Source organism: Heliconius melpomene, chromosome 4, assembly GCF_056956725.1.
Source record: "Heliconius melpomene rosina isolate 202511_hmr_F chromosome 4, ASM5695672v1, whole genome shotgun sequence".
Classification (NCBI taxonomy): Eukaryota; Metazoa; Arthropoda; class Insecta; order Lepidoptera; family Nymphalidae; genus Heliconius; species Heliconius melpomene.
In genome coordinates this window covers 8,464,470-8,490,491 of record NC_140392.1, presented here as the reverse complement: position 1 = coordinate 8,490,491, position 26,022 = coordinate 8,464,470, and the positions used below count along the sequence as shown (strand labels likewise).

The window sequence follows — 26,022 nt, the reverse complement described above, 5'->3', positions numbered from 1 at the left end:
TACCGTTCTAAATAGGACGCCTGAGGCAGAGCTGAGTAATTTCGTAGTCTTGCATTGTTGCCACAATTAATTGAAATAGGCCTATATTGGCCAGTACTACAAAACTGAACTAAAATAAACCCTATTATTATACAAATAAGGCATACACAAATTTCATTCAGTCTATTCAATTTGAAATGCAATAGCATTATAGACTTAATTGGGTAGAAAATAAGGGTGTTATACGTTTGTATTATGTATATATGTATAGCCCGATTAGTCCTCTTTAAGACGCCGGCACCGCTATTATGGAGTCTTAGTGATTATGGATCTTTGATTGGTTTGTGTATATCTCTGGGCTATACCCAATGCTTATCTGATAGTCCTAAGCTGGGATAGATGGGTATATTCCATTCGTTTGATTAATTTCTGTTTTAAATTAAGTCTATCCACTTTCTGTAGTCCAAGATCAGAGATAAAACGATATCGACGACGATTCACTTGCTCTGGTTCACCTGCTCTGGTGGCTCTGGGCAGCGTTGAGTTTCGCCACTCAACACGTAATGCTTCCAGAACTCGGCGGAAAGTTGGGAACGGAGTGTCCTAACACTAGTTGCAGCGTGAAGCTAAAAAAAGTTGGGGCACTGATTTAATCTTCAAATAACTAAAAATACTCTACAATATTTATGTATATAAAATGAACCATAATTTCTACTTTCCTAAGAGACATTACTAAAGTATCTAGCTATAATGACGATAAAATATGAAATAGTCCAAAAATATAAATAGGGTAATAAATTAGTAAGCTTCTTAGTTTTAGTGGAGATGTTGGGGAAAATTGCTGTGTAATTTAAGTATACGTTAAATAAACTTGATCTTGTTTTAGATTTGACTAAAATTAAGTAGTACTCGAGTAATAGTCTAGTAATCGTAATAAATAACAGCATCTAACAGTAAAGACAATGGTTATGGGTTCGATTTTCACTCCAAGAAATGGGAAACAAGAAGAGCATAGGATTCCGTCACTCAAAACACAATATCTTGAAAATTTGGTAATGGAGCATCTTAAAATCAAGTGTTTACCCAGGCCTAATCTTCGTTACCATTCCACCAAAAATTTAATTTCGTTTTTGGTAAAAAGTAAATGAGAAAGCAAGAATCATTAGTTCATAGTATATTTTCTTTTACACAAAAACAAAACAAAACAGATTTACCAACTCTAAAACAAATTTTAAACGTTTGGCGAAGAAATTTAAATGGCACTTCTGTTGCCACTCGCCGAGATTTTTTTCACAACATTAGACTGATCTATTCAACAAACTCTTAGTAAATCCATGGAACTATATCAGCGGAGTTGAATTTTCCGCTTCGACGGTTATTGGAGGACTTTTCGCAATTTATGTCGACTGTTTAAAACTAGGTTTTTTGGCTTTTGGCTTTAAACTTTCAATCGTTTATTCGTTCGTTCATTATTAGTTAAGGCATTAGCATTGTTTTTTACAAGCTCCAGACGCAACGCCTCCAGAATTCGGCAGAAAGTCGGGAACGGAGTGTCTTAACACTAGGTTCCCTCTGCCTACCCTCCTGTGTGCGGGATACAGCGTGAAGCTGATGATGAGTTCCAGTGCCGTAAAGCGGTCAATAGCAACAGGCAGACCCTTAATATTTTTTGTTCCACAACATTTAACTGATCTATTCCACAAACTTCAAACAAATCGAAAGCTTTAACTACATCAGCGAAGTCGAATTTTCCACACGAACGGTTATTGGAAGACTTACCAGAATTTATGCGGACCGTCTGAAGGCTAGGTTTACTGTTTTCTTTGAAAGATTATTTGAAATATTAAATTGAATATTGAAATTTTGTTTAGTTCTAAGGTTCCGTAGGATTTGGCTATGTGTCAAAAACATTCATCTCAAGATTGTGGAGGAAGAGTAGAATAGAGATATAAATCTGAAATTAATATCAAATATTTAAGGTCTACGGAGAACAAAAAAGAAATGAAGCTTCTAAGTCAATGTAATTAATATATACTCGAGCATTTATACGTTGCTATTACAGAACCATTACAAAATTATATTTGAAAATCATTTTTAATTAAATAATAAAAATATATACAGTTTCCCTTTGAACTACAATCCGGAAAGAAATATCTCTCTCTCTCTTCGTATGCAAGCTCGACTCGCGCTTGACTGTTTTTTTTCTGATCTCTATATTCAAAGATGTTATAGTATCAAAATTATATTCGTTCTCCGTTTCTACTCTTCCATAATTAATATTATTATTAATATTTAATAAAACTTTACTGAAATTACATTAAATTGACGAATCAAACTCTAAAAGTTTATATAAACTCTAAATACTTCGCAATCACATTTCGTTATTTGTTTTGAATTTTCACTTTATCTAACAACGGCTGTAGGTCGCCGATAAGGGAATAAACATTTAGCGAGAAATATCTTAAAACTTTTTGGCACTGTCTTTTTTCGTTTCGTTTGTTCGTCTTATAATATTTATAGACTTATATAGATTGTATAGGTAATTTGCAGACAGTATTTTTAAACGAAATCAATCAATATTATTGAATTATTATATCAGTATATGTCGACACGAAAACGTATTGTTTAAGAGAAGCGTTCAGTTTTTTGTAAGAAAATCTTAAAAAGTAAGATCAAATATTATATTTCCCCTACAAAATATTGCACCTTTTTTGAAGCATGAACCCAAAAAAAAGTAGTGTACGTGTAGTGTTGAGAGTTAAGTCACTCAGTTACCTTATAGATTCGATCAAATTCAACTTTAAACTCAAATTCAACTTATAAGAACATAGCGTTTACAGTTCGACGTGATTAAAAGTAAATCTATAAAACAGTTTTAGTTTTAGTATAAGCTTACAAAGTTTTTTAAGCACTAGAACTATAGAATAATACTCTTGGAAAAGTACGAGGTATAGTATGAATGTACGTATTGGTCCAAAAGGGCTAAAATGTCGCGTGACTCACGAGTGGCGACTAACGAAGCTCTTTGTTGCATCTGTCGAATAAGTTGGGATGTCATTATTTTAGGATTTAGTCCATTTTTTTTGTTTCAGTGAATTGAAATGTATAAACCTGGGAACCTAATGTTACGTTTCCCGTTACCCACTTTCCATCAAGTTCTGAAGGCTGATAGCGTGCTAATTAATTGAGGTAATGAAAATAATAAATATTTCGTTTCCTTGAGTGGAAATCGAATTCAGAACTTGTCGCATTCATAGTTAAATACTTGTGCCCCTGCAAAACGACTGACCTGTATCAACATAATATAGGACAACTATATGTTTTGTAGGCATTATTTATCAATTATTACTGAAAATTCACATCAAAATTATTAAATTTTCAAAACACCCACCTAGTATTTTTTGACCTGACATTCGAACTTTGACTTTACAACCAGAAGCTGTCATTCCATCAAGGAGTTACATATCAGTATACTATATCTACAAACATTACCAATAGATTATTGACAACCTAACAAAGCAATCTGTGTCCACGTTAGAATCATCCCATACAATTGTAATTGTAATTGTCGTTAACCCATCTTCAATTACCCTGTATAATTAATGAACGATTTCTACTAATTATAACTAAATATATCTAGTTATATAGCAGTACACTTTGAAATATAAGACGATTTGTGAATTATATATTAGATAACTGTGAGAATATTTGATAACATTGACAGGTTAGGTGATATAATACAATATTCATTCTGAAATATTGTAATACCTTGAATACGGACAGACGTACATGTAGACGATGTTGATATTATATAAGAAGATATGAGTTTATATATACGTAATCTATATTCTTTGATATATTCGTATCCTAACTTCAAAAAAGTAATGTTTGTCCTCTATTTAAATCCATCATTATTTCAGATAAGAAATACTTGTAAATATCAGCCTATGTTTAGATTATGCAATACCATAATATGATAGAGTCTATGCCAAATGTAAACGTTACCAATAAATCCATATTACGATATCTGATATATGCAGTGTAGACGCCTTTGAAACTACTGTTACAGAATTTTGTAGAGGGCTCTAGATCGAGCCAGACTTTCGCTATGGTATAAAAATACCGGTAATACCGGTAAGTAATATCAAGGAATATAAATTTGGATTTTGATTACTTTTGAACGTGTATAAAGTAGTATCTGACTTTCATTCTAAGTTCAAGTTTTTTATATTTTCTTGAAAATAATATTAGAAATATCATTATCGATGGCCTGACACTATATTGTTTTTTTACATACCTAGTAAAAGATTCGTATAAAGATAATACACCGCAGGATTTCTTATATAAAGAAGAAGAAGCTGGTCCAAATTTTCAACAAAACGAAAGAAAACGATTCATTTTTTTGTTACTAAAAAAAATCCCTTTGTCGCTCATTTTATAGATTCGAGGGTGTTTTTTACGTTTTTAAAACTTGAAATTAACGAAATACTCTTTAATTTAACGACACGACGATCGATTGTATGTACATATTAAAGCTGTATATCTCCTAAAACTTAAAATTATAATAACAGTTTGACCTTGGCTACCAAAACTGGAAAAGGTCTTTAACAGGCACAATACATAACGCCGGCTTCGCCTCATTACCTCTCACGGGATTAATATCTGACAAGTTTGGTAGGAAAGTGGCTCCGGCGTTAGCTTCCTTGATGAATGGCCTGTGTGGAGTTGTGCGGTCATTTTGTAAGAGCAAGGGATGTTTTTGGGTTTCTGGAGGCTGCGATAGGAGAACGCGAGCACGTTATGTATGAACAAATGAATTTGAAAATGAAAAACTAGTAATTTTTTTTTTGTATTTCGCACAGCAATGTGGCTCACCTAGTGTTAAGACACTCCGTGCTATCATAATATTTATTGTGTATGAGTTGTGGATTTAATAACCACGGAGAATATTTATTTTTAAAAGAAATTTCTATGTTTTTAATAAGATATAACGAGGACTAAGAACTATTTTCATTTTCTTGCCCTGGTGAGAAGATAAAGAAAGCTTAGCGTTGAAGTCCACCATTTAACGCAGTCTTGAAAATTGCGCAGTGCGTAAGTAAATAATAGAATGTCTTAAAGAAAATCAATTCCCCCCCATTTTTTACGAACGGAATAAATAGATATAATATTTATATAATATAGCACCATAAATATTATTTCAGTTATGGAACTCATTTCACCGAAGGGTCGTGTGTTCGGGAACACCCTCATTAATTTTGTCTACGTTTTTGGTCTCGTGACTCTTGCGGGGCTCGCGTGGTTGTTACAAAATTGGAGATACATGCTCCGAATAATATATGTAGCGGTGCTATTCGTTTCATTTTACCTGTATACGGTAAACGAGTCTTCGATGGTTGCTTAGGAAAGGAAAACATTAAGATGCTATTAAAAAAATTCTAGAAAGCCGCAAAAATAAATAACTTAATGATATCTGATGCCACGCAAGTTTTGCTGAAACAAGAAAAAATTGATATTTGGAAATGAAGTGAGACTTCGTCATTTTTGGTAGTTTAATTTCCTGTAATCTACTTTTATTATATATTTATTAGCAATTTACAAAATAGTTTATAATTACATAACTTTTTCTTTGTGATTGAATTAAAGCAATTTCCATGTACAGACGATTAGTTACGATTTTTTATAAGTATAGAGTATACATATATATGTAAGCCTTGTATGTTATGTACGTGGACAAGTATGTGTGCTCTGCCTAACATATATATTGTGGCACTTAAAAAGAACGACACTGGCTGGAGATACAAGCCTGCTTGTCAATTTTAAAATTTTACTTTTTCATTGTCTGAAACTACAAAATATTGGAAGTAAAAACCTTTAATTGTCGATTTTTTTATTTTAGGTTTGTAGATAACAATTTACGATGTGTAAATATTAGATTGTTGTTTATTAAAATGTTTAATATTATAATAACATTAATTTTTTCTATTTTATATAAACATATACATTTATATAAACATAACAACAATTGTGTGTTATTTACTCCGGTATCATCCAACATATTACACGTATATACATATTTTTTCAGAAAAATAAAAAAAAAAACCTGACGTTTAGTTTGATATCTCTCTCAAAAGTTCCTAATAACGATCGCGTACACTTCAGTGTACATACTCGTACGTATCTCAAGTGTTTCCAACGAACACGAGGCAATTTCTTCCCGCTATATGCTCCTGTGCTGGAAGGGTGGAATCTACTTTGGCTCCATTAACACCCTTATTGGTAAATATCAAATCTTATTACCGAAATACTCTTTAATATGTGAATAAGATTATTTTTTTCATGGTTAAAACGAAATGTGGTATACTTACTAAATATTCGAAGCCTGCTGTTGTTATTTTTATGTTGTTTTTAGATGTACGTGAGGTAGAATTTAGTTTTTTAAAATTAAGTTCTTCTGTATCCTGCATCCTGCTTATAGTAGGGAAGAAAGAGATAAATTAAAGATAAAGCAGGTTTAAGAGGAAAATTTTTGCCTGAGATTTGCGACACTTACAGCAGACAAACTAAGTGTAGGCTTAAGGAGCTCCCTCAAAATGCACATCCGCATTAACACTTACCAGCACTGTCTGACCTCGTCTTAACACAGATGCGAATTTAAAGAAAAATACAGTAATGAATTGATATAGTTCTAAAAAAATAGTTATAGATAGGTGGGTCCTGAAAATAAAGAAAATATGTATTATTATAGATGACTAGCGGCCCGCTCGCGGTTTCACCCGCGTGAACTATGTTATTATTAATTTCTGTCTCCATGACTACGTCCTCGTGACGTCTATGCAAAATTTGAGACTCGCATTTGTAGTAACGAAGTTTCATACAAACTTTCGACCCCAAAAACAACCCCTTAGAAATCGAATATTGCAAATTCCCGTCTTAGCGAGCATCTACGTCCTATAAGTAACTCCTATACAAAATTTGAGATTCCTAGCACATGTAGTTTCTGAGATTTCGTGATGAGTGAGTGACCTTTTGATTTTATAAAGTATATAAGTAAGTATGTACTCAAATTTCAGATTACTACAATAATATTAAAAAAATATATACAATACACAAAGAAGAATATGAAGAGAAAGGAAATTTTAGGTGACGTATATTACAGGTGATAATAAATGTATGAAAACACATAAATACGAATAACAACCCGTGTTCTTGGGAAAGTCAAATTTAATGATTGTCAAAGTTACCGATGCTCGCTGTCGTCACATTTTTCCTTACATCTCTTAATATGGCCTGAAGCTTTGAACTGAGAGAGATATAATATATGTAGGTGTATTTTTTTTAAGTAATATATTTCTTTTCTCAGTCTGGACTAATAATTTAAGAAATGTTAAAATTTCTTTAGTTATTTTAGTATTTCTATTAATAATTTTATAGAGACTCTCATTAAATTTTATAAAGACATTGTTTTGTCACGCATTGTTTTAACAAAAGTAAAAAATTGAAATAATTTTTATATTACAATTAGTTTTGTATTTACTTTAACGATTTACTTCTTAAATAATTAATAAAACGTGAATGGGAACCGAATCCAAGACTTTCATTCCCAAACTTATGTCACTAACATTACATAATATTTTACATCATACAAAACTTAAATTTTTCCTTTAATTATTACTTTTAAACACTTTTTAAAAAAAACCTCTTTTTCTCAGCTTTTATTTACTCGGAGGTTTAACTTTTAACTTGAGCCAAACAAAAGAACCTAATATAATGTCGCCTGTTGCTTCATAAAGCCTTTCCTGACACTTATTCAATGGTGACGCCTTTATACCAATTTTATATAATTTACATAAATATTCCTTTTTCCAGTTTGTTATTTCATTAATTAACATTTCCTCATGAAATAAATAATTTTACAGTATTAAATGATGTAATTACATTTCTAATTATAGCGCTTTGTCACTATTTCTCTTGTAAAATATGTATACAATATAAATCCTTTTAATAAATTGTTGAGTTCCTCCATTCAACACGCAATGCCTCGAAAATTCGGTGGGAAGTGAAGAACGAAATGTCCTAAGGTTCCCTTTGCCTAACCTGCTATATACGGGATAAATAAATAGTGTATATAAGTTATCCTTTTTTATTGTACCTCCTAAAGCAACCGCTTTGTGCGAGAAATCAACACCTCGCTTTACCTCGTTGCCAGAACGTGGAAAGGAAAATATTAAATGTTTGATTTCCTCAGGTAGGAATCGAACCCACCACTACAGTCGCACACTTGTAACCCTGCGTCCCGATTAACAAACATAATTATATACGTTAATATATATTTATATTTCTAATCTTACACAAAATTCTATTACAAAAATAGCAATCTGATCAAAAAGTTGGCTTAAAGGCTTCAAATAGCCAAAAAAATCTTTTAGTTATTTCTCCACTGAAATTAGGGATTTTTAGAAAAGGCTCACTAAGCGTAATTACTGTGAGGCCAAATGAAAGGATTTCCTTTAGGCACTCAAATATTCTGTTGAAAGAGGGTTGTGTTGGGGTGCGGACGTGAAATTTCTTCCATCCCCTTCACCTGTTTACGTATTTTATACGGATTAAATAAAAACAAGGAATCGTTTTCTTGGTGGAATATTTTATTAGCAATATTTACCTGCCTGGCCTTTATTTCGTGCCTTTTTAGAACTTACTATACGAACAGAAATTTCGGTAAAAATTCTATATGTTATTAGGTTCTATTTTTTGTCTTTGCATATCTCTTGTACAGCAGATATTAGGTTATTATACCTTACTACATATCTTCTTATATTCTACGTAGCTCCATCCTCCACTTCCTGCCATCGTGGATAAGGCGTGTTGGACCTGTTAGGTGGCAGTAACCAACGCTGTGTTTATCACCAATCTCTTCATGGGGGATGCAGTGGCGCATGTCACCTCCAAAAGGTAGCATTGCAAGTAGACAGGTATCGCTATGAACCAGGCTTGTTTCATACATCTCTCGGTCGAATTTATATTAGTTTAGTTTAGTTTAGTTTAGTTTATACTTTATTGCACACAAATAAAAGAAAAAGAATAAAACAAATAGAACAGAAAAGATATAAAAAAAAACAAGTATGCAAAGGCGGCCTTATTGCTTCAAGCAATCTCTTCCAGGCAACCTTTGATAACAGCAAAGGACTTAAAATATAAAAAGAGAAGGGTGGAATAACGTAAGTGCAAACTAAATAATAATAATAATACTAAGTAAACACATAAAATATTTATGATATATACAAAAATACATAAGCTCATACACAATACACAAATACATATATTTATAAATAAATACATATAAACATATATATACTTACACAAACAAATGCTACATATAATATAATATAATATAATATGTACAATATAATTAATAGATAGAAGAGTCTACAAATTTTCTAAATTAAAAAGGTGTTGTTTTAGACGTCTTTTAAATATGTTAAGTGACATTGAATGTCGCACTTCAGTAGGAAGTGCATTCCAGAGAATAACAGCTTTCACAGTAAAGGAGTTGGAAAAGAAGTGGGTATAGCAGGTTGGATGTTTGAGGAGGTTATCACTTCGCGACCTTAGTTCGAGGCTTTGAAGAGAATCGGAACCAAGGAAGTTGAATCGCTCTTTTAAATAAGAGGGAGCGAAAGGATTGTATAGGATCGAATAAAGAAGAGTAAGCATACGATAATTGCGGCGAAGTCTAATAGGAAGCCATCCTAGCTGACGACGGTGATCGGAGACATGATCATATTTACGCAGGCCAAAAATAAATCTTATACATAGATTTTGTAACCGCTCTAGTTTATTCAATTGTTCCTCAGATAAATCCGGGTAACAAGAGTCAGCATAATCTAAAATCGGTAGCAGTAGTGTATGAGCTAGAGTAGTTTTGGTTTTCTTAGGTAGAAAATATTTCCATCTTTTCAAGCCTCCGATATTAGCGAATAGTTTTCTGCTGACCTCAGCTATCTGCGCTGACCAAGATAGTGAGTTGTCTAAAAAGATCCCAAGGTTTTTAACGGTCGGTCTAACAGTTAAATCAGTACCATCGAACTGTATAGTAGGAAGGCCATTCATATTAAGTTTTTTTAACTGCTTAGTACTACCAATGATACTAACCTGTGATTTGCCAGGATTAACAGATAGGCCATAAGACCTGCTCCAACTAGCAACATTCTGCAAATCCATATTGAATTTACGAATAGCTTCATCTATATCACTTGAAGGCGTAGACATGTAAATCTGTAAGTCGTCAGCATATAGATGGTAGGATGAGGAAAGATTTTGGGAGATAGAGTCAATGAAAATAGAGAACAGGAGAGGAGAAAGAACACCCCCTTGAGGAACACCCATGGATGAAGAACGAAGGGAAGATATTTTGTCATTGGTTTGTACGTATTGTCGCCGATCAGATAAATAGCCTCTGAACCATTCTGTAGCATGAGAAGAGATGTTAATGGATCGTAAAACAGCTAGTAGTAGGTCAGTGTCTACTGTGTTAAAGGCATTACTAAAATCGAGCAAAGCAATAACAGTAACATTTTGTCTATCCATATTTAGCCGTATATCATCACAGACTTTAATTAAGGCGGTGATTGTACTGTGCGCACAACGAAAACCAGACTGCAAATCAGATAGAATATGGTTTTCTAAAAGGTACTGATTTAGCTGGTGCGAGACAATACGCTCTAAAACCTTTGACAGGAAAGGAAGTATTGATATGGGACGGTATTGAGAAAAGGATTTTGGATCTTTGGACTTAGGTATAGGAAAAATGCGGGCTATTCGCCACAAGCTAGGAAAGGAATTAGTGGTCAGGGAAAAATTTTAAATGTGAGTAATTACAGGACCTATAATATTAAGGGGTAAAATAACCATTTTACGATTGATACCATCGAAACCAGCGGCGTCCGATTTTATACCTAAAATATATTTTTTTACCTGGGCTAATGTGACTTCGGAAAAATGGAATGGAATGGTTGATGGAGACGGCAGGGAACTGATAGATTTCAATGTATTTGCCTTAATAGTACTATCCATAGGCGTTATTGAGGTGAAATGCGTATTTAAAGCATCAACATCAATATCGCGATTCAAGTCTTGCCGTTGCCGACCGATTCCCAACGATTCAAGAAACTGCCAAGATTTACGTGGATTTAAATTTTGCAAATTAGAATCGATGTAATTCCGCTGCGCATCTCTGCAAACTCTACTACACCGATTACGCAAAATCTTATATCTTGAAGAATTTTCATCAGTAGGATTATGTTTATACTTACATTTAGCTCGATTTCTTTTTGCCATCAAAGATGTAATATCTTGCGTAATCCATGGTGCAGGTAAGTGTTTCAACTTAATAGGTCTAAATGGAGCATGCTTGTCATAGAGTTCCGTGAGCAGGGAATTGAAAATATCCAGTTTAGTATCAATATTGTCGGCGTTAAAGATGGTGTTCCAGTCGATATTGGTGAGGTCACACATAAACTTCTCATTATCAAAATTTCTAAAATTACGTCGCATGACGATGGATGGTTTAAATTTAGGAGGACGAACATTATAAGACAAATACATCAAATCGTGGTAGGAAAAGGCATCAGCGGGAAATTGTCCATGGAGCGTTGCAAAATCAGCAGAGGAAACTATTAAAAGGTCAAGTTGGGATGGAGTACAGTTAGGGAAATGGTGTGTAGGATTTGTAGGAAGTAATGTTAAATTCGAGCTGTTAATAATATTAAGAAGTTGCTTCGCACGGAAATCATTTTTCTTAATACAAGTATTAAAATCCCCAAGGATTATGGTGTGATCGACATTGGGCACGTGTTTTTCCAATATAGTCTCGAAATTGTGAAAGTAATCTATGTGAAGTGAAGGACTATAGAAAACACCAAGTAACAATTTTGAGCGCCCGAGTAAGATTTCGATAAAAATATATTCAGCAGCTTCAGAGTATTGGTAATTTTATTTTACAATTTGCAAGAAAGAGTATTATTATATTAATACTCTTTCTTGCAAATTGTAAAATAAAAACTGGTCAAGTGCAAGTCGAACTCGCCCTTCGAGCATTCTGCACCAATTTCGGGATTGTATGTTAAAGTGGTTCTTGCCAAAGTTCGTAATTGAATGTCCCTTTAGGTTTTGATTATGCAAAATTAAGTTTTTTATAAATAAACTTTCAGTAATAAACGAGGGATTCACAGTATGAATATGCCACGCATCAGTACTCCCTTTGACAGCTTATTATGATTAGGAATCAAAATTAGCATTAACCGCAGTTTACCCTCGACTTCCTCCAGTAATTGATAGACACTGTCTTCGTCAATCGTCAGTTAACTGGGATGATAATTAGTTAAATTAATTTTACGCCTAATTATCTATGGCTAGATGCTAACTAAAAGTATAAGTAAATGCTTAGACCGTCGCGCAGGGGTACAAAAATGCGTCTGTAAGCGCGATGGTTGTAGGTTCGATGTCCAATTGGGAGGAATGCATTATTTGCATTTTCCCGCAAATCATTTCATTTTTTTTCATATCAAATAAGGCGCGCGACTTGACAGTGATTATTTCGAATTAGTTCTCAGGCAGAAAACAGAGTGTTTTAGCAATAGATTATCTCTGTCTACCCTGCTATTTGCGGGATACTGCGTGAAGCTAAAAAAATTGTTATATGTTAAACAAAATGTATAGTGTTCTCTCATACAAAATAATTGATATTTAGCATAAAATAAAATAGACAATATCAAAACAATGGACTTATTAACAAAAGGCACTAAGCATTTTATTAATGTTAAAAAATATTAAAAATTACATCAAAAACGGAATATTAAATCAGAACTAAAAGATTCGGCTTAAGCGTTCAGTTCACATTTAATATTCACTATCAACTCTATATTCCATACTAAAGCGATATTTTTACATTATTACGTTTATTTTTATTATATCACGTACATAATTACCCGAGCCCTGGTTTAATTTTAAAATAGCAATAAATCTTATATTGAGACTAGCGACGCGCTCGCGGCTTCGCCCGCTTGAATTTCACAATTATTTGTTAACTAATCTAAATTAGTTTCGTTTTCTGATAATAATATAATTTTAAAGATAGGTTAGAGGCAAAAAAACTGGTAGTGTTGTTCGTTCAGATAAAAAGTAATATAATCATTAGAAGAATTATGCGTTTCGGGCTAGAACTTTTAAGATTTATGTGGTTTTCTCAATGTCAAAACTAGAAGGAAAGCACCAGCTTTCAAAAAAAAATTTAAATCAAAATAGGTTCACGTTCACCCAGTCCAAAGCTATAAGGTAACAAACATAAAGAAAAAAAACAGTCAAATTGATTCTCCTTTTACAGAAGTCGGTTAAAAAGACTAAACATCGATGCTTTCCATTTTACAAATGAATTTGAAGCCGTATTTACGAGCATAGCCTATCGATTCCGATATTTGAACAAGTACACAGTACGTTTTCAAGAGCTGCCAGGCAGTTTGCCTGCATTTCCTGTTCCAGTGTTCACTACAAACGTTGGCTTATGACATTCATTGGAACAGTTGCTATACAAGTCAATGGGGGTTTTAGAATTGTAAAAGTCGTTTTAAGTTTTTATGATGAGTAGCAAATCGTTTGATTGTAAATTCTATTGTTGTTCGTTCGGTTCTTAGTTGGGGGAAGGATTTGTTGAACTAATACAAATTAAAGCGAGTTGTATTTAAAGTTACTTTAATTTTAGTCCAGTATATAGCCAATGGTAACCACCGAGGACGCAAAAGACCGTGCAAAGTGGAATAGGTTGAGTAGGAGGGCAGACCCTGGCAATAGCCGGGATTACAGAAGTCGGTTAAAAATCACCCAGTATCTAAATATCAATAATTTGTTACATACAAAATAAAAATCTATTTTTTAATACTTATACATAAAATAAATAATAAATTCTCTTCTACATACAAAATGACATCCATATCTCCCACCAAAAAGGCAATATAAATTTAGTTTAGCCACAAATTCACCTGGTAAATGTCAATGAAACAATGCAATACGTCTGTCTATTGGATAAGAGGTGATCGCATCAAACTTTCATGTGCTTCATATATAGCATCGATGAATTTTGGTCTTCTATTGAATGAAATAATAATAGATTTTTTTTAATACACGGGCGTTAATATATTTGGTCGCGAATATATTTACTAGCAACCTGCTCGCGGCTTCGCCCGCTTGAACTTTATGATTATTTAATCAATGCACTAAAGTATTATGTTTTTTGTTTTTTTTTTAATGTTTGCAGCGCACTTGTGATTTCTAATGTAATTTTAAAAAGAAATGATATCATATTATCGTAATACTTATATTCATTAAGAATTCATAATTGTTTTACATAAAAATTCGACTAATACGGTTATTTAAGATCGATTCAGGAGTTTTTTAAATATATATGTACGAACTTTTTTCTTCATCCCTTTATAGTATGGTGGTTTTTAATTTGTTACAATCACCACATAATAATAAAGAATTGGTACTGTTTTTAAAATCCCGATTATCTAATCAAAATCCTATCTAGGGTAGCACCTAGTAAATAGCGGCATCAGAGCGAAAAAAATACCTCGAGTGGTAGTCGAACCGACAACCTGCCTCGTTTATATGCGCGCACACATAATTGCGCCATGCCTGGCCTAAAAAAAATGCTAATTAATTGACAAAAAAAGTGTAAAAGCCACAATATATGCTTCCGTATGTTTACAGACCCAGAAAAAAACACTCGATAGCAACTTTACACAATGTACCTTCACTATTCCCAACTCAGGAAGAAAAGTTTCCTTACGGGCGGTAATGAGCGAGCTTAATGAAATTATTTGCTGTGGTAATGACGTTAATATGTTGTTACGTAGTTGTTTTTGCACGTTCGCTTCGTGAAATTAACAAATTATGGGCGATGATTGTGGATTATTTTTAGCGGAAATTATTATTTGGATGGATTTGGAATGGATTTAGTTTTGGTGTGGTGTTATAATTAAACTATTCATAGATTAATTTTATTTTTTAGTTATTTATTTATAAGGATAAAAACAATAAAATTAATTATTAATTTGAAAAAAACATAAAAAATGATATGAAAACCAATCAAGTCTCTACAGAAAAAAAAATCCATTCAACAATCAGCATATTCAATCGTTACGTTTCAATGCATAATCATAAAAAGATGCAAACACGATATATCTATGAAAAATTTTATATGATTCAATGATTATTTTTAGGGTTCCGTACAACAAAATGAAAAAAAGTAAGCCTCATAGGATCACTTCGTGGTCTGCCATTGCCATTGCCATTATTACCATTTATCTTGAGATCTCAAAGTAATATCAAATATTTAGGCTTAAGATCCATTTAAGCACAGAAAAGTGTAGCTTCTAAGTCCACGCAACCAAAAGATACAAACTTATATTTGTAGTTCATTTTATAGAAACAGAAAGCATGCGCTCGCAAACTTAACCCGCAATTTTTGTAAGTCGTACTTCCGATAGACTTACAGTTTCACGCTCTATCCCGCACACAGCAGGATAGCCAGAGGAATAGGTTTCCTCTGCCTAAGTTTACACACTCCGTTCCCCACTTTCCGCTTAATTCTAATTTGAAATAGGTACATATATATTGCGTAACATTATACAAAGGAGAACTCAATGATACTTACGTTGATGTATGTACGGTAAACAAGTTGTTAATATTATGAAAGCGTTTAACATTCATTGGAAGTAAACAGTTAGTTTACTTTGGATTATTGATTTTAGATTCCGATTCTATTTATATATAAAGTAAGGATATTGCAGGAGGATGTGTGTTTTGTGCTTCGTCCTTACTTAGAACGTTTGAGGCCAGTGGTAGCGCAGAGTAAAAGCTTGCGACCACTTGGAAACCAACAGATTGTGGGTTCGATTTCCACTAGAGGAGATGAAATATTTAATGTTTTTATTTTCACGCTTTGGCACGAAGCGCGGAGTTAAGTTCCGCCACTCAACACAATGCTTGAAGAGTTTGACGAAAAGTGGGGAACGGAAGTGTCTTAATGAAATCTCAACTATTTTAGTCTGTGGTACATAGAAAATCAGTATCAAGAGGTTTTGAGTTTACTACTCATCCAACAGTAAACAGTTCACGTGAAGTGTTAAATAAACAATGTTAATGATCAATATAGCAAATATATTGTACAAAGCAATTAGCGCGGCAGTTATGTTTACACGAATTTAATATAATGTTGGAATAAACACAAATTTACATTATAAATACTAAAATTTAGTTGAAGAGTAATAAATGAAAATGTTATCTTGTGGTCGTGGTAAAGTTGAGTGAGTTGACACTTATTCCCTCATAGCAGGTTAGGCAGAGGGAGTCAAATTTTAAGAGTCAAATTCTGCCTAGTTTTCGAGGCATAGCGTATTCAAGCATATTGATATTCAAGTAACATGTTTCTATATATTGGCAAAAACAAGTAATATATTTATTAATTACTAGTGGATCCGAACGCGGCTACGCCCACTCGAACTATATGAATATTTATTAAATATATTTATGAAATTATTTGCAATTTTCAATAGAGAGATGCGTTAGGCAAGCTCTTTTTAGGTGACGTTTTCTAACAACAAACTTTGCAAATCGTTGCTTAGCAATGGTCGCATAGCGACGGTTGTTATTAACATGGCGGAATAAATTTAATGTCAAATTAATAAGTATTTTAATATATTGGTATATATCGAAAATATTACAAATATGAGAAAAAAAAGTATTTTATGTCCATCCCGAGACCCTCAAGAGTACCCTCTATATGAGTATTTTATCACAATTAAAATAGAGGTTTGGCCCTGATTGCGTAAAAGACAGACAGACAGACAGAGTTACTTTCGAATTTATAATATATAATAATATTTTCAATATTTCATGCATATTTAAGTGCAATATAATTAAACAACGACACTTATCTTATCATAATGTAATGTTAGATAATTCAAAACAATGAGTCATACTCATAAATAGATGTAATATTTTCAAATAGCCTTTAGTCGAGCGCTGCCTGTCGAGCCATGATAATCGACAAAGTTGCTGTTGTGACCGGTTCTAATAAGGGAATCGGTTACGGTATCGTGAGAGAACTGTGCAGGCGTGAAGTTAAAATAGTGTATTTAACTGCGCGAGACATAAAAAGAGGAGAAGAAGCTGTAAAAAAACTGAAAGAAGAAGGATTCTTTCCATTTTTCTACCAATTGGATATCACTGACAAAAAAAGTGTAGAAAATTTTGCCAAACATTTAGTAAGACAATATTCATATATAGATATTTTAATAAACAATGCTGCTACTATACCGGAGGATTTTAACAAGACAACTTATGTTGACGCTAAACGCGTTATCGATGTAAATTATAGAAGCTATTCTAATATTCAAGAATATTTATTTCCAATACTAGGTGATGATGCAAGAGTTGTAAACATCTCTAGTGATTGTGGTCATATTTCAAATTTAAAAAACACCTATTGGATTGAAAGACTTACTAAACAAAATTTGGAAATGAAAGAAATTGATGAATTTGTTGATTGGTTTTTGGAATCAGTCCAAAATGAGACATTGAATGAAAATGATTTTGCTTCCACTTCTTTCCTCGCTTATCGTATATCAAAAATTGCAATATGCGCCTTAACTAGAGTTCAACAAGCCACAATAGGCAGAAATATATCAATAAACTCATTACATCCTGGTTTTGTTAAAACTGACATGACTATGCAACATGGAGATTTATCCATTGTCCAATCAAGTAAAGCTCCCGTTTATTTGGCGTTAGATTGCGACAAGTCTCTGAAGGGGAAATTTATATGGTATGACAAAACTGAAGTCGATTGGGCTGATCCAAATGTTAAATTGAAGTGCCAGGATAAAGAAGAGGTGGACAGGTATTTTGAGGCTGTATCGAAGAAATAAAAGTATTGGTTTTCAATGTTATTGCTTTAAAGTAAACAATATTTATATTTAAAAGTATATTTTTTTTATTGGTGGGATCATTCAAAAGAAGATTCATTTATCTCATAAATAAATACGTAACAGAATCACATTATCTTTTATTATTTATTGTTATCAGTATTCCTATCAACCTTTATAAAGTACTCCTATTCCTAATCTTGTAACGAGGACAGTGATTGCGAAGGGCACTTGGCGCACAAGTGTGTGACTGTAAACTCGACTGGTTGTGGGGCCGATTCTCATTCGAGAAATTGAAATATTTATTTGAATTTACATTTTCATTTCTTCGCTTTAGTGTCAGGGTAAAGTGTGGCGGTGTATTCTGCCACTCAACAAGCAAGCTTCTGGAATTTAGTAGAAAGTGGAAAACAGAGTGTTTTAACACTATGGCCCCTCTTTTTACACTGCTGTGTGCGTGATACAGCGTGAAGCTGATAATATTGATATATATTATTTTATTTTTTTTTTTTTTTACGTATTCAGTAAAAAAAAATACGCCATCGACAATTCATTATACAATAATAATAAAAGCAAAGATTTCAACTTTCAACGTTGCTAGTAAAAAAACCGATAAGTTTCTGTAGCGAACCAATTATTTTTGCTCCTCATTTCTGTAAAAACGACTATCGCATCCAGAACAGACTACAGAGACCATTGCGGATCGCGACTGGATAATTGGACTGTCAGTTGTGGTATTGTCTTACCCCCGACCTGTAAGCGAGCTGACGTCTTGCATTAAATACTTTAGTTGTACTATAATATATATATATTCGTTGGTTAAATATATATTAGTTTTTTACTTAAAAAAAACGAACATAATATAAAAATGTTTGCAAATATTTTAATGCATGAACATCTAGGGTGTTAGGTGGGTTCAATCTACATGGAAAAAATATTTAGATATCTTTGACTTATTTTTATTTCCGACTTTCTCAATTGATGCGTCCGCTTATGCCATCGCCAAAAGAGTTATTAACAGCTGAATGTCGCTTATTATAGAAGTTTAATTTTTGATACACATTCTTCACTTCCGGTACAATCAATCAATCAAATCAGCCTATTCGGGTCCACTGCCGGATATAGGCCTCTCCCAGGGTGCGCCAAAGCTCCCGATCCTTCGCCATTCGTATCCACTCGACGCTAGCAACCTTCTTCAGGTCGTCGTCGGTCCACTGAGCTGGAGGGCGTCCTACGCTACGCTTGCCGAACCGCGGTCTCCACTCAAGGACTCGTCTGCTCCAACGGCCATCGGTCCTTCGACAGATGTGTACTTCCGGTACAATCGATATTAATTAGTCAATATAATAATATTTAAATAAGTTTCAATCAAACTAATGAGTGATCCTTGCAAAGAATATAAATAATAATTTATGAGTAGTTACTGCCGCTTACAGGTGAAAGAGGATGATTTGACATACACACTTAACACACGGCTAGGTTCAATAAAAATAAAGCTAGTAACTATATCTAAATACCATATAAGTGGATGCTTGAAAACAATTTTTCTGCATTATTCTCCATCCACTCTAGAATAATTAAAATTCTCTTCTTATTATTACTATTCTCTAAAGCTCCAATGTTATATGAGCAACAATTTGTATCTTATGTTGCCATAAATTGGCTTATTATATCGATTTCTGAATTTTTTTCTGCGCCTTACTTGGCATTTTACTCACCAGTAATGGTGGATGATTCTTAATATAATAGAGAAAATGGTGTTCAGAAAAGCTCTTGGTTATTGTATTTATAATATTTATTTATAATTTAATATTTATAATATTGTATTTATAATATTGTATTTATAATATTTATGAAACTTTTCATTACGAATAATATTTGTAGTCCTTCAAAATGTGAAAATTACAATAACGCCTCGCTAGCTTCTCTCGTTATAGGTACACTGAAAAAGCTAAAAACTCTTATATTTTTTGTGTTTTTTGAAAATGATTAAAAGTAACACCTTCGTTAAAATGTTCATGGGAGTATTTTAGAGTATTTCATTTATCTTTTACTTACTAAGGATGCACGAAAAACATATCTCTGTTAATGACAGTCGAAAAAATACAGAATAAATATAACACATTTCTCGATATCATACTAAAATCTTATTTTTTTCCATGTTATAAAGATTTACTGCCTAGGTCTGTTCTAGACACAGTGCTTAAGAGTGGACAAAATTAATCGTATTTAATAAATCTGAAGAAAGAGAGACCAGTCGTAGCGCAGGTTCACGAAGTGTCACTATAAACGTTAATGTTTGTAGGTTCGATGATATGAAATATTTATTTCTTCAGTTTGGTACCGAGGCAAAGCGCGGCGTTTAGTTCCGCCACTGAATATGCAATGGCTCCAGAATTCGGCAGGAAGTGGGGAAATAAATGTCTTAACACTGGGTTTCTTCTGTCTACGATATTGTGTGCGAGATATAAGTAAGACACTGTGTTCCTTCCTACCCTAAATCCCTAAATATATTATGTTCTTATCACACTACAATAGCTTTAAATAAATATATATCAATAATTCCCACTAACCGAGATATATTTTATCAGAGCTAAGGCCCAAGGTTAAATAAAAAGCGAAATACAATGGAAAAGCAAAAGTAAATCTTATTTTTATACCGAACTCATTTAATAAGAGTATGAAAAATACGACCCAGAATGAAATAACTTTCTGAATATTAACATTAGATATTTAACTTGATATTCAACATGGAGGTTACTTGGGGTTTGTATAATAAATATTATTCTTGTGTGAAGTTGAAGTAATAGAAATGATATTCCTGGAAAATAGGATGTTCCTACCTCTAATATAATAGTCCTTGTGGCACAGTGGCATATCATCGTTAACGCGACGGTTGCGGATTCGATTCCTATTCAGTCTCTTCTGAGTTCAACGTAGTCCTTAATGGGCCGTAGTCCTTAGTGGAAATGGGATATAAGAAAACCAAAAATATCAAGAATTTTAGGTCACTAATTTTTGTCCTTTACATATCTTTCTCTGAATTCGTAGTGACATAGTTGGGACAAGAATCAATATAGTATGGCTATGAGTTCAAACCTTAGTTACTATCTTCATCAGCATTCGTCCATTTTTAAATATAAGCATCTTCAATAACACGCCACTGAAACCCGGACCATTGAGAGTTGTCACTTTCAACCTTTCAACCGTTTGTGATATTCAACCCGGCGTTTGTAAATCGAACGGAAATTGAGAAAATAGACTTATGTGTGTCTTTGTCTACCATCTCTCTCAATCATGAATCTAAGAAAGTTATATGAAATTTTAATAAATTTTCATTTGGCCGCCAATTTGGTTTTGTTATCAAAAATTCCTTCACCTGAGTGGAATTAATATAGATTTTTTTATTATCTAATATTGAAAATGTTAAAAAGATTGGTTGAACGCAATCGCAGGAACTACTGGTTCAAATTTAAAAAATCTTAATGTGTCGGATACTTTATCGGGGAAGCCCAATAAATTAATTAACCATAATATCACGGTAAACGTTTCAATGTAGCCCATCGTACAGTTAGTACTGTACGCTTATCTTAGTGATATATTAATCATAGTTAAACATTAATCTTAGTTAAACACTAATCGTAATTATTTCCAATTGACCATGGAAACGTAGCTGAAAGTCTAAGCCAGTCCATTATAAACGGATTTATAGCATAAAGTTTTTAATATCTTGCATCTCGTAGAGCATAAGTGAAATTCTTCTCTAAAATATATATACAGATAAATATATATACATTTATGTAGGTCGATTTAAAATCTTTTTCAACGACAATATGTTCCATAATCCTTGTTATATAAGAATGTCTTGCGGGAGTATATGAATATTTTATATTGTCTTTTGTGAACGTTTAGTGTGAAAGGTCCCTATTTGTTTTCCGTCATACAACTCTCATGATAAATATTATATGTGTTTCTGTTGTCAAGTTTAAAAATATTTAAGGATTCTTTTAGTAGTACAGAAGAATTTGTTTTTTGCGACGAGGCCGTAGTGGCTTAGTGGCGTAAGATACGATGTCTCGAAAATTAAGCAGATAGTGCCATATTTTCTGCACAATTTCCGTGTATTTTATCACTAGGTTCCCTCAGACTGCGCGGGAAAAAGCGTTGTTTCTTTTATAATTCGAGAAAGTGAAATCAAAATTGTGTGAAGGTAATAAATCGATTTGGGCCGTTTCAATGTGTTATTTCTTTGGAAATTTCGTGGGAATTTGTTACTTAACTTGCAAAAAAGAAACAATTTCCTTTCACAATAAATAAAAAAAACAAACAAGTTCTTTGCATAACAAAATAAATTAAGCAACAAAAATACAAACAAAAAAAAGCAATACGACATTAAAATGTCACATAATTTCCATTGAAATGTCCCTCCAAGACGAATTTCCTCCAGTTAACGCATTCTGAGATCTCATCATGTAAAAAACCGACTTTTGAAGACGTTCTACAAAACAAAGTAAACCTAATGGAGCGAAATGAGATACGAAAAAATACAACGTCGCCCTTATCATCCGATTCCTCTGTCGTCGAATTCATTGAATTCTCCCGTTTTTATTTTACGATCTCGATGTCGAGAAGAACCTAGTCAAATGCAAATGGTTGTTAAATTTAATAAGAAACATGAGTTTGTTCGTACTTATTTAATATTTTTTGTCAGTTTTAGTAAATAAAGGAGTTTTAAATTATTTGATACATAGTACTTTAAAACAAGTGATAGTAAGGTCTAAGTCGGAGTTAACCAAAATGATTAGAAATGCATATAAAAAGAAATATGTATTTTTAATATAAACAGCTACGAGAATATTTTGAACCATTTTGCCTATAAGAAGAATACAAAAAAATCATAAATTTCCATAAGTATTTGCAAATAAATAATACAAAAAGTCATAACATTAAAACATTTCCTTTTGTTTCCATTGAAATAGTAAAATACGTCTCGAATTTAGAAATTTCAAGATTAAGGAACGAAGTATCGAAGAATTTTCATTAGGCGAAAGTGGAATTCATTTCCCCGGAGTCGATCGAGGAATTTAAAGTTCGTATATTCTAAGGGTATCGGAATTTTCATAATCAATCAAATTCCGTTTGTTTGCCGTCAAGGTACGCCGACTCGACGATTTGGACTTTGAAAAATCAATTATAGCGTGGGATGTTCGTTATAATTTTCATTTGTATCATCGAAATTGGTATTAACATAAAATTGTATAAATTATTTTGATTATCTTTATTGTTTGAGATCTTCTTTGAGCGTTTAATTGATTTCAGTTTCTTTTGTTGTTTTGGCGTCCTTTTTGCACCGCTCAGATATTTATGGATTTTTCAGTTTGTTGTTTGTATATTGTATAAATTACAGTCGTTGTAATGTTATTTTTGAAAACAAAACATTTGTGTTGTCTAGTTATTATTAGAAACAGTTTTTATATAGCCCAAGATATAGGGCCCCCAGATTTACGTCATTTTACCAAAGCTGAAACTGTGAGGATTAGTAGTATGCGGTAGGTGATAGATTACAAAAAAAGGAAAAAAATATCACCTAACTCACTTAATACCTACTTTTTTTCCAAGCTTCGCGATAGATACGAGAGTATATTGTAGGGTAGGCAGAGGGAACCTAGTGGAAAGGAAGAGGGAAACTCGTGGCATTGCATGTTGAGTGGCAGAACTCAACGCCCCGTTTTGGCTTGAAATGAAATGAAAATATTAATTCATTCCTCTAAGTGGGTATCGAACAACCGTCGCGTTTACAGCCACTCGCTTGTACCACTACGCCACGATAGCCTCAATACATATATAATGTATGAAATATTGTACGTATGTATACGCTTGTTTATATTTTAAAAATATTCGTTCAAAATAAACAAGTATCATACAAAATATACGTTCTACGAGTACGAGTCTATTTAGAACACAGCTTGTGAAGGCGCTACGGCACGAAACAGTTAACTCTAAAACAACAGTCCTGCAGAACACTTATGTAAACAAAGCCGCGGGCGAGACCGAGTACAAAATAACACCCGAGCTTAGGTTTACGAGTCATTCACTCCATTGGATTTTTCTTCTAATGAGAGGGAAAACCTTTTGCTGCGTGAAGTAGATTGTAATTTTTTACATTTTCATGCTATATCTGAAAGCTGAGCATTGAAATTTCCCGTTTTTGACTGTGTCATTCCTGAAGGTAATGATCTGGTTGGGTCAGAAGATTACCATAAAAATAACATTTTAACTGGCTTTTAATTGTTTCAGAGTGTGAAATCATAGAAAAGTATATATTTCAAATTATTATATTCGCATAAAATATCTACTGTAGAGATTGAGCTAAGAACAGTATTTAGCACCAATAAGGTGAACATAATTTTAAAGTTAGTTTCACGCTTCTATTCACGTAGAGTATAGGCAGAGGGAGCCCTAGTCACTCTGTTCCCCATTTTTGCTCGATTTTCGACATGTTGAGTAGTGGAACTCAACGCTGTGATTAGTTTACCAGAGTGAGGAAATGAAATTAATGTATATATAAATATATATAACCTTAACATTTAGGTTAAGCCTATAAATAGACTGAACCATAGCCATTAAAACAAGTCAAATCAATCTAGCCGCAATATTTTCATTCGATTTCCTAGTTTTATTTCCGCAAAGAGTAAACTATATTCCGAAACGAATGGGCCAGAGTTTACGGGTGCTTTTCTGTTGAATTTTATTCAACTTGTGTCAACTATTTAGCGAGGCCCCCATCCCTGGGGGGTGGTAACGGACGGACGCGTCAAGTTATATTGGCCCGTCCTCCGTAATATTTCATAGTGATTTGTGATTTATTCCCCAACTGTCCCGAGTTAGAATCGAGCAAACAAATTGATTCAATACGTCTTCCTGTCCGAACAACAATTATTTGTGTTGGAAACTCGTCTACTGTGTGAAATTGTTATTTCTATACAAATATGTAACTGTCATCGTTTAGGTTATGTTGGGCGGTGTACTATACGGGTCATATAACAACGATATGGGTCAAATACCTAATAATTGCTAGAATTAGGTAAATATTCAAAAACTGGTCAAGTGCGAGTCGGACTTGCCCACTGAGTGTTGTCAATTCTTGCCAAATTTCATATTCAATGCTATAGAATAAGGTTGACAAATTTAAGAATGCGAGTGTATGTACTCGTTTTATGAGAAACGAACTGTAAATATATATTTGTAATGATTTTTTTTTATTTATACTCGTATTACAGTCATGGTAACGTTATTTTTGAAAGCTAATAATTAGTCATATCAATTAGGTAAAATTAGATAAAATAATTTTTCAATTTATCAGATAAAATAATTTTTCAATTTATTACATAAAATATTTTTTCAATTAGGTAAAATAATTTTTCAATTAGGTTAAATTAGATAAAATATATTTAGTGATGGCTTGCGCATATCATCGCCGCACATTATGAAAACATTAAATGATCCAAGCAATGTATGAAATATTTAAAAAAATATAATATATATAGCTTTTAAACCTTCCACTTTCACATAATAAAATCCAAATAAAGGAAGTTTCTGTAAAAAATTGGTACACTCGCATTCTAAATGTATGCGCATACATTTCCCATCGTTAGGATTCCACTCAGAATGCAATCTAAGATAGTGTTGCTCTAGATATGGAAAATATGTCTACATATAATATATATATTTCAAATTAGTTTTGCGTATTTTATTATTTTCTCTGTCATTTAAAATTTTTTTTTAACAGATATCAATGTAATCTGTCGTATTTTGTCTTATCAGAGCAGGAAGATGATAATACAGTCGTATATAGAGTATTAGAAAGTAGTCGATTAATCGAATGATCGCTTATCCGAACCACTACGTCCACCGGAGAACGAATAACCCCGAGAAGTGACCAGGATCAGAGCAGGTCATTACCTACATATTTGTCTGTATATCTTGCGTGATTTATTACAATAATTATGCTAAATATAGATAAGAATAACTCCATATTTAAGTGTGTGCTAAAATAGAAAAC

The 26,022-nt window shown here is 32.9% G+C and overlaps 1 protein-coding gene across 1 annotated transcript; it reads left to right on the top strand.

Moving 5' to 3' along the window:
• The first annotated feature begins 17,034 nt into the window (after positions 1-17,034).
• LOC146539649 (carbonyl reductase [NADPH] 1-like) lies at positions 17,035-18,091 on the top strand. Its single transcript, XM_085184995.1, has one exon. The coding sequence runs from the start codon at positions 17,073-17,075 to the stop codon at positions 17,961-17,963; it is 891 nt and encodes a 296-aa protein (XP_085041121.1). The 5' UTR covers positions 17,035-17,072; the 3' UTR covers positions 17,964-18,091.
• The last annotated feature ends 7,931 nt before the right edge of the window (positions 18,092-26,022 follow it).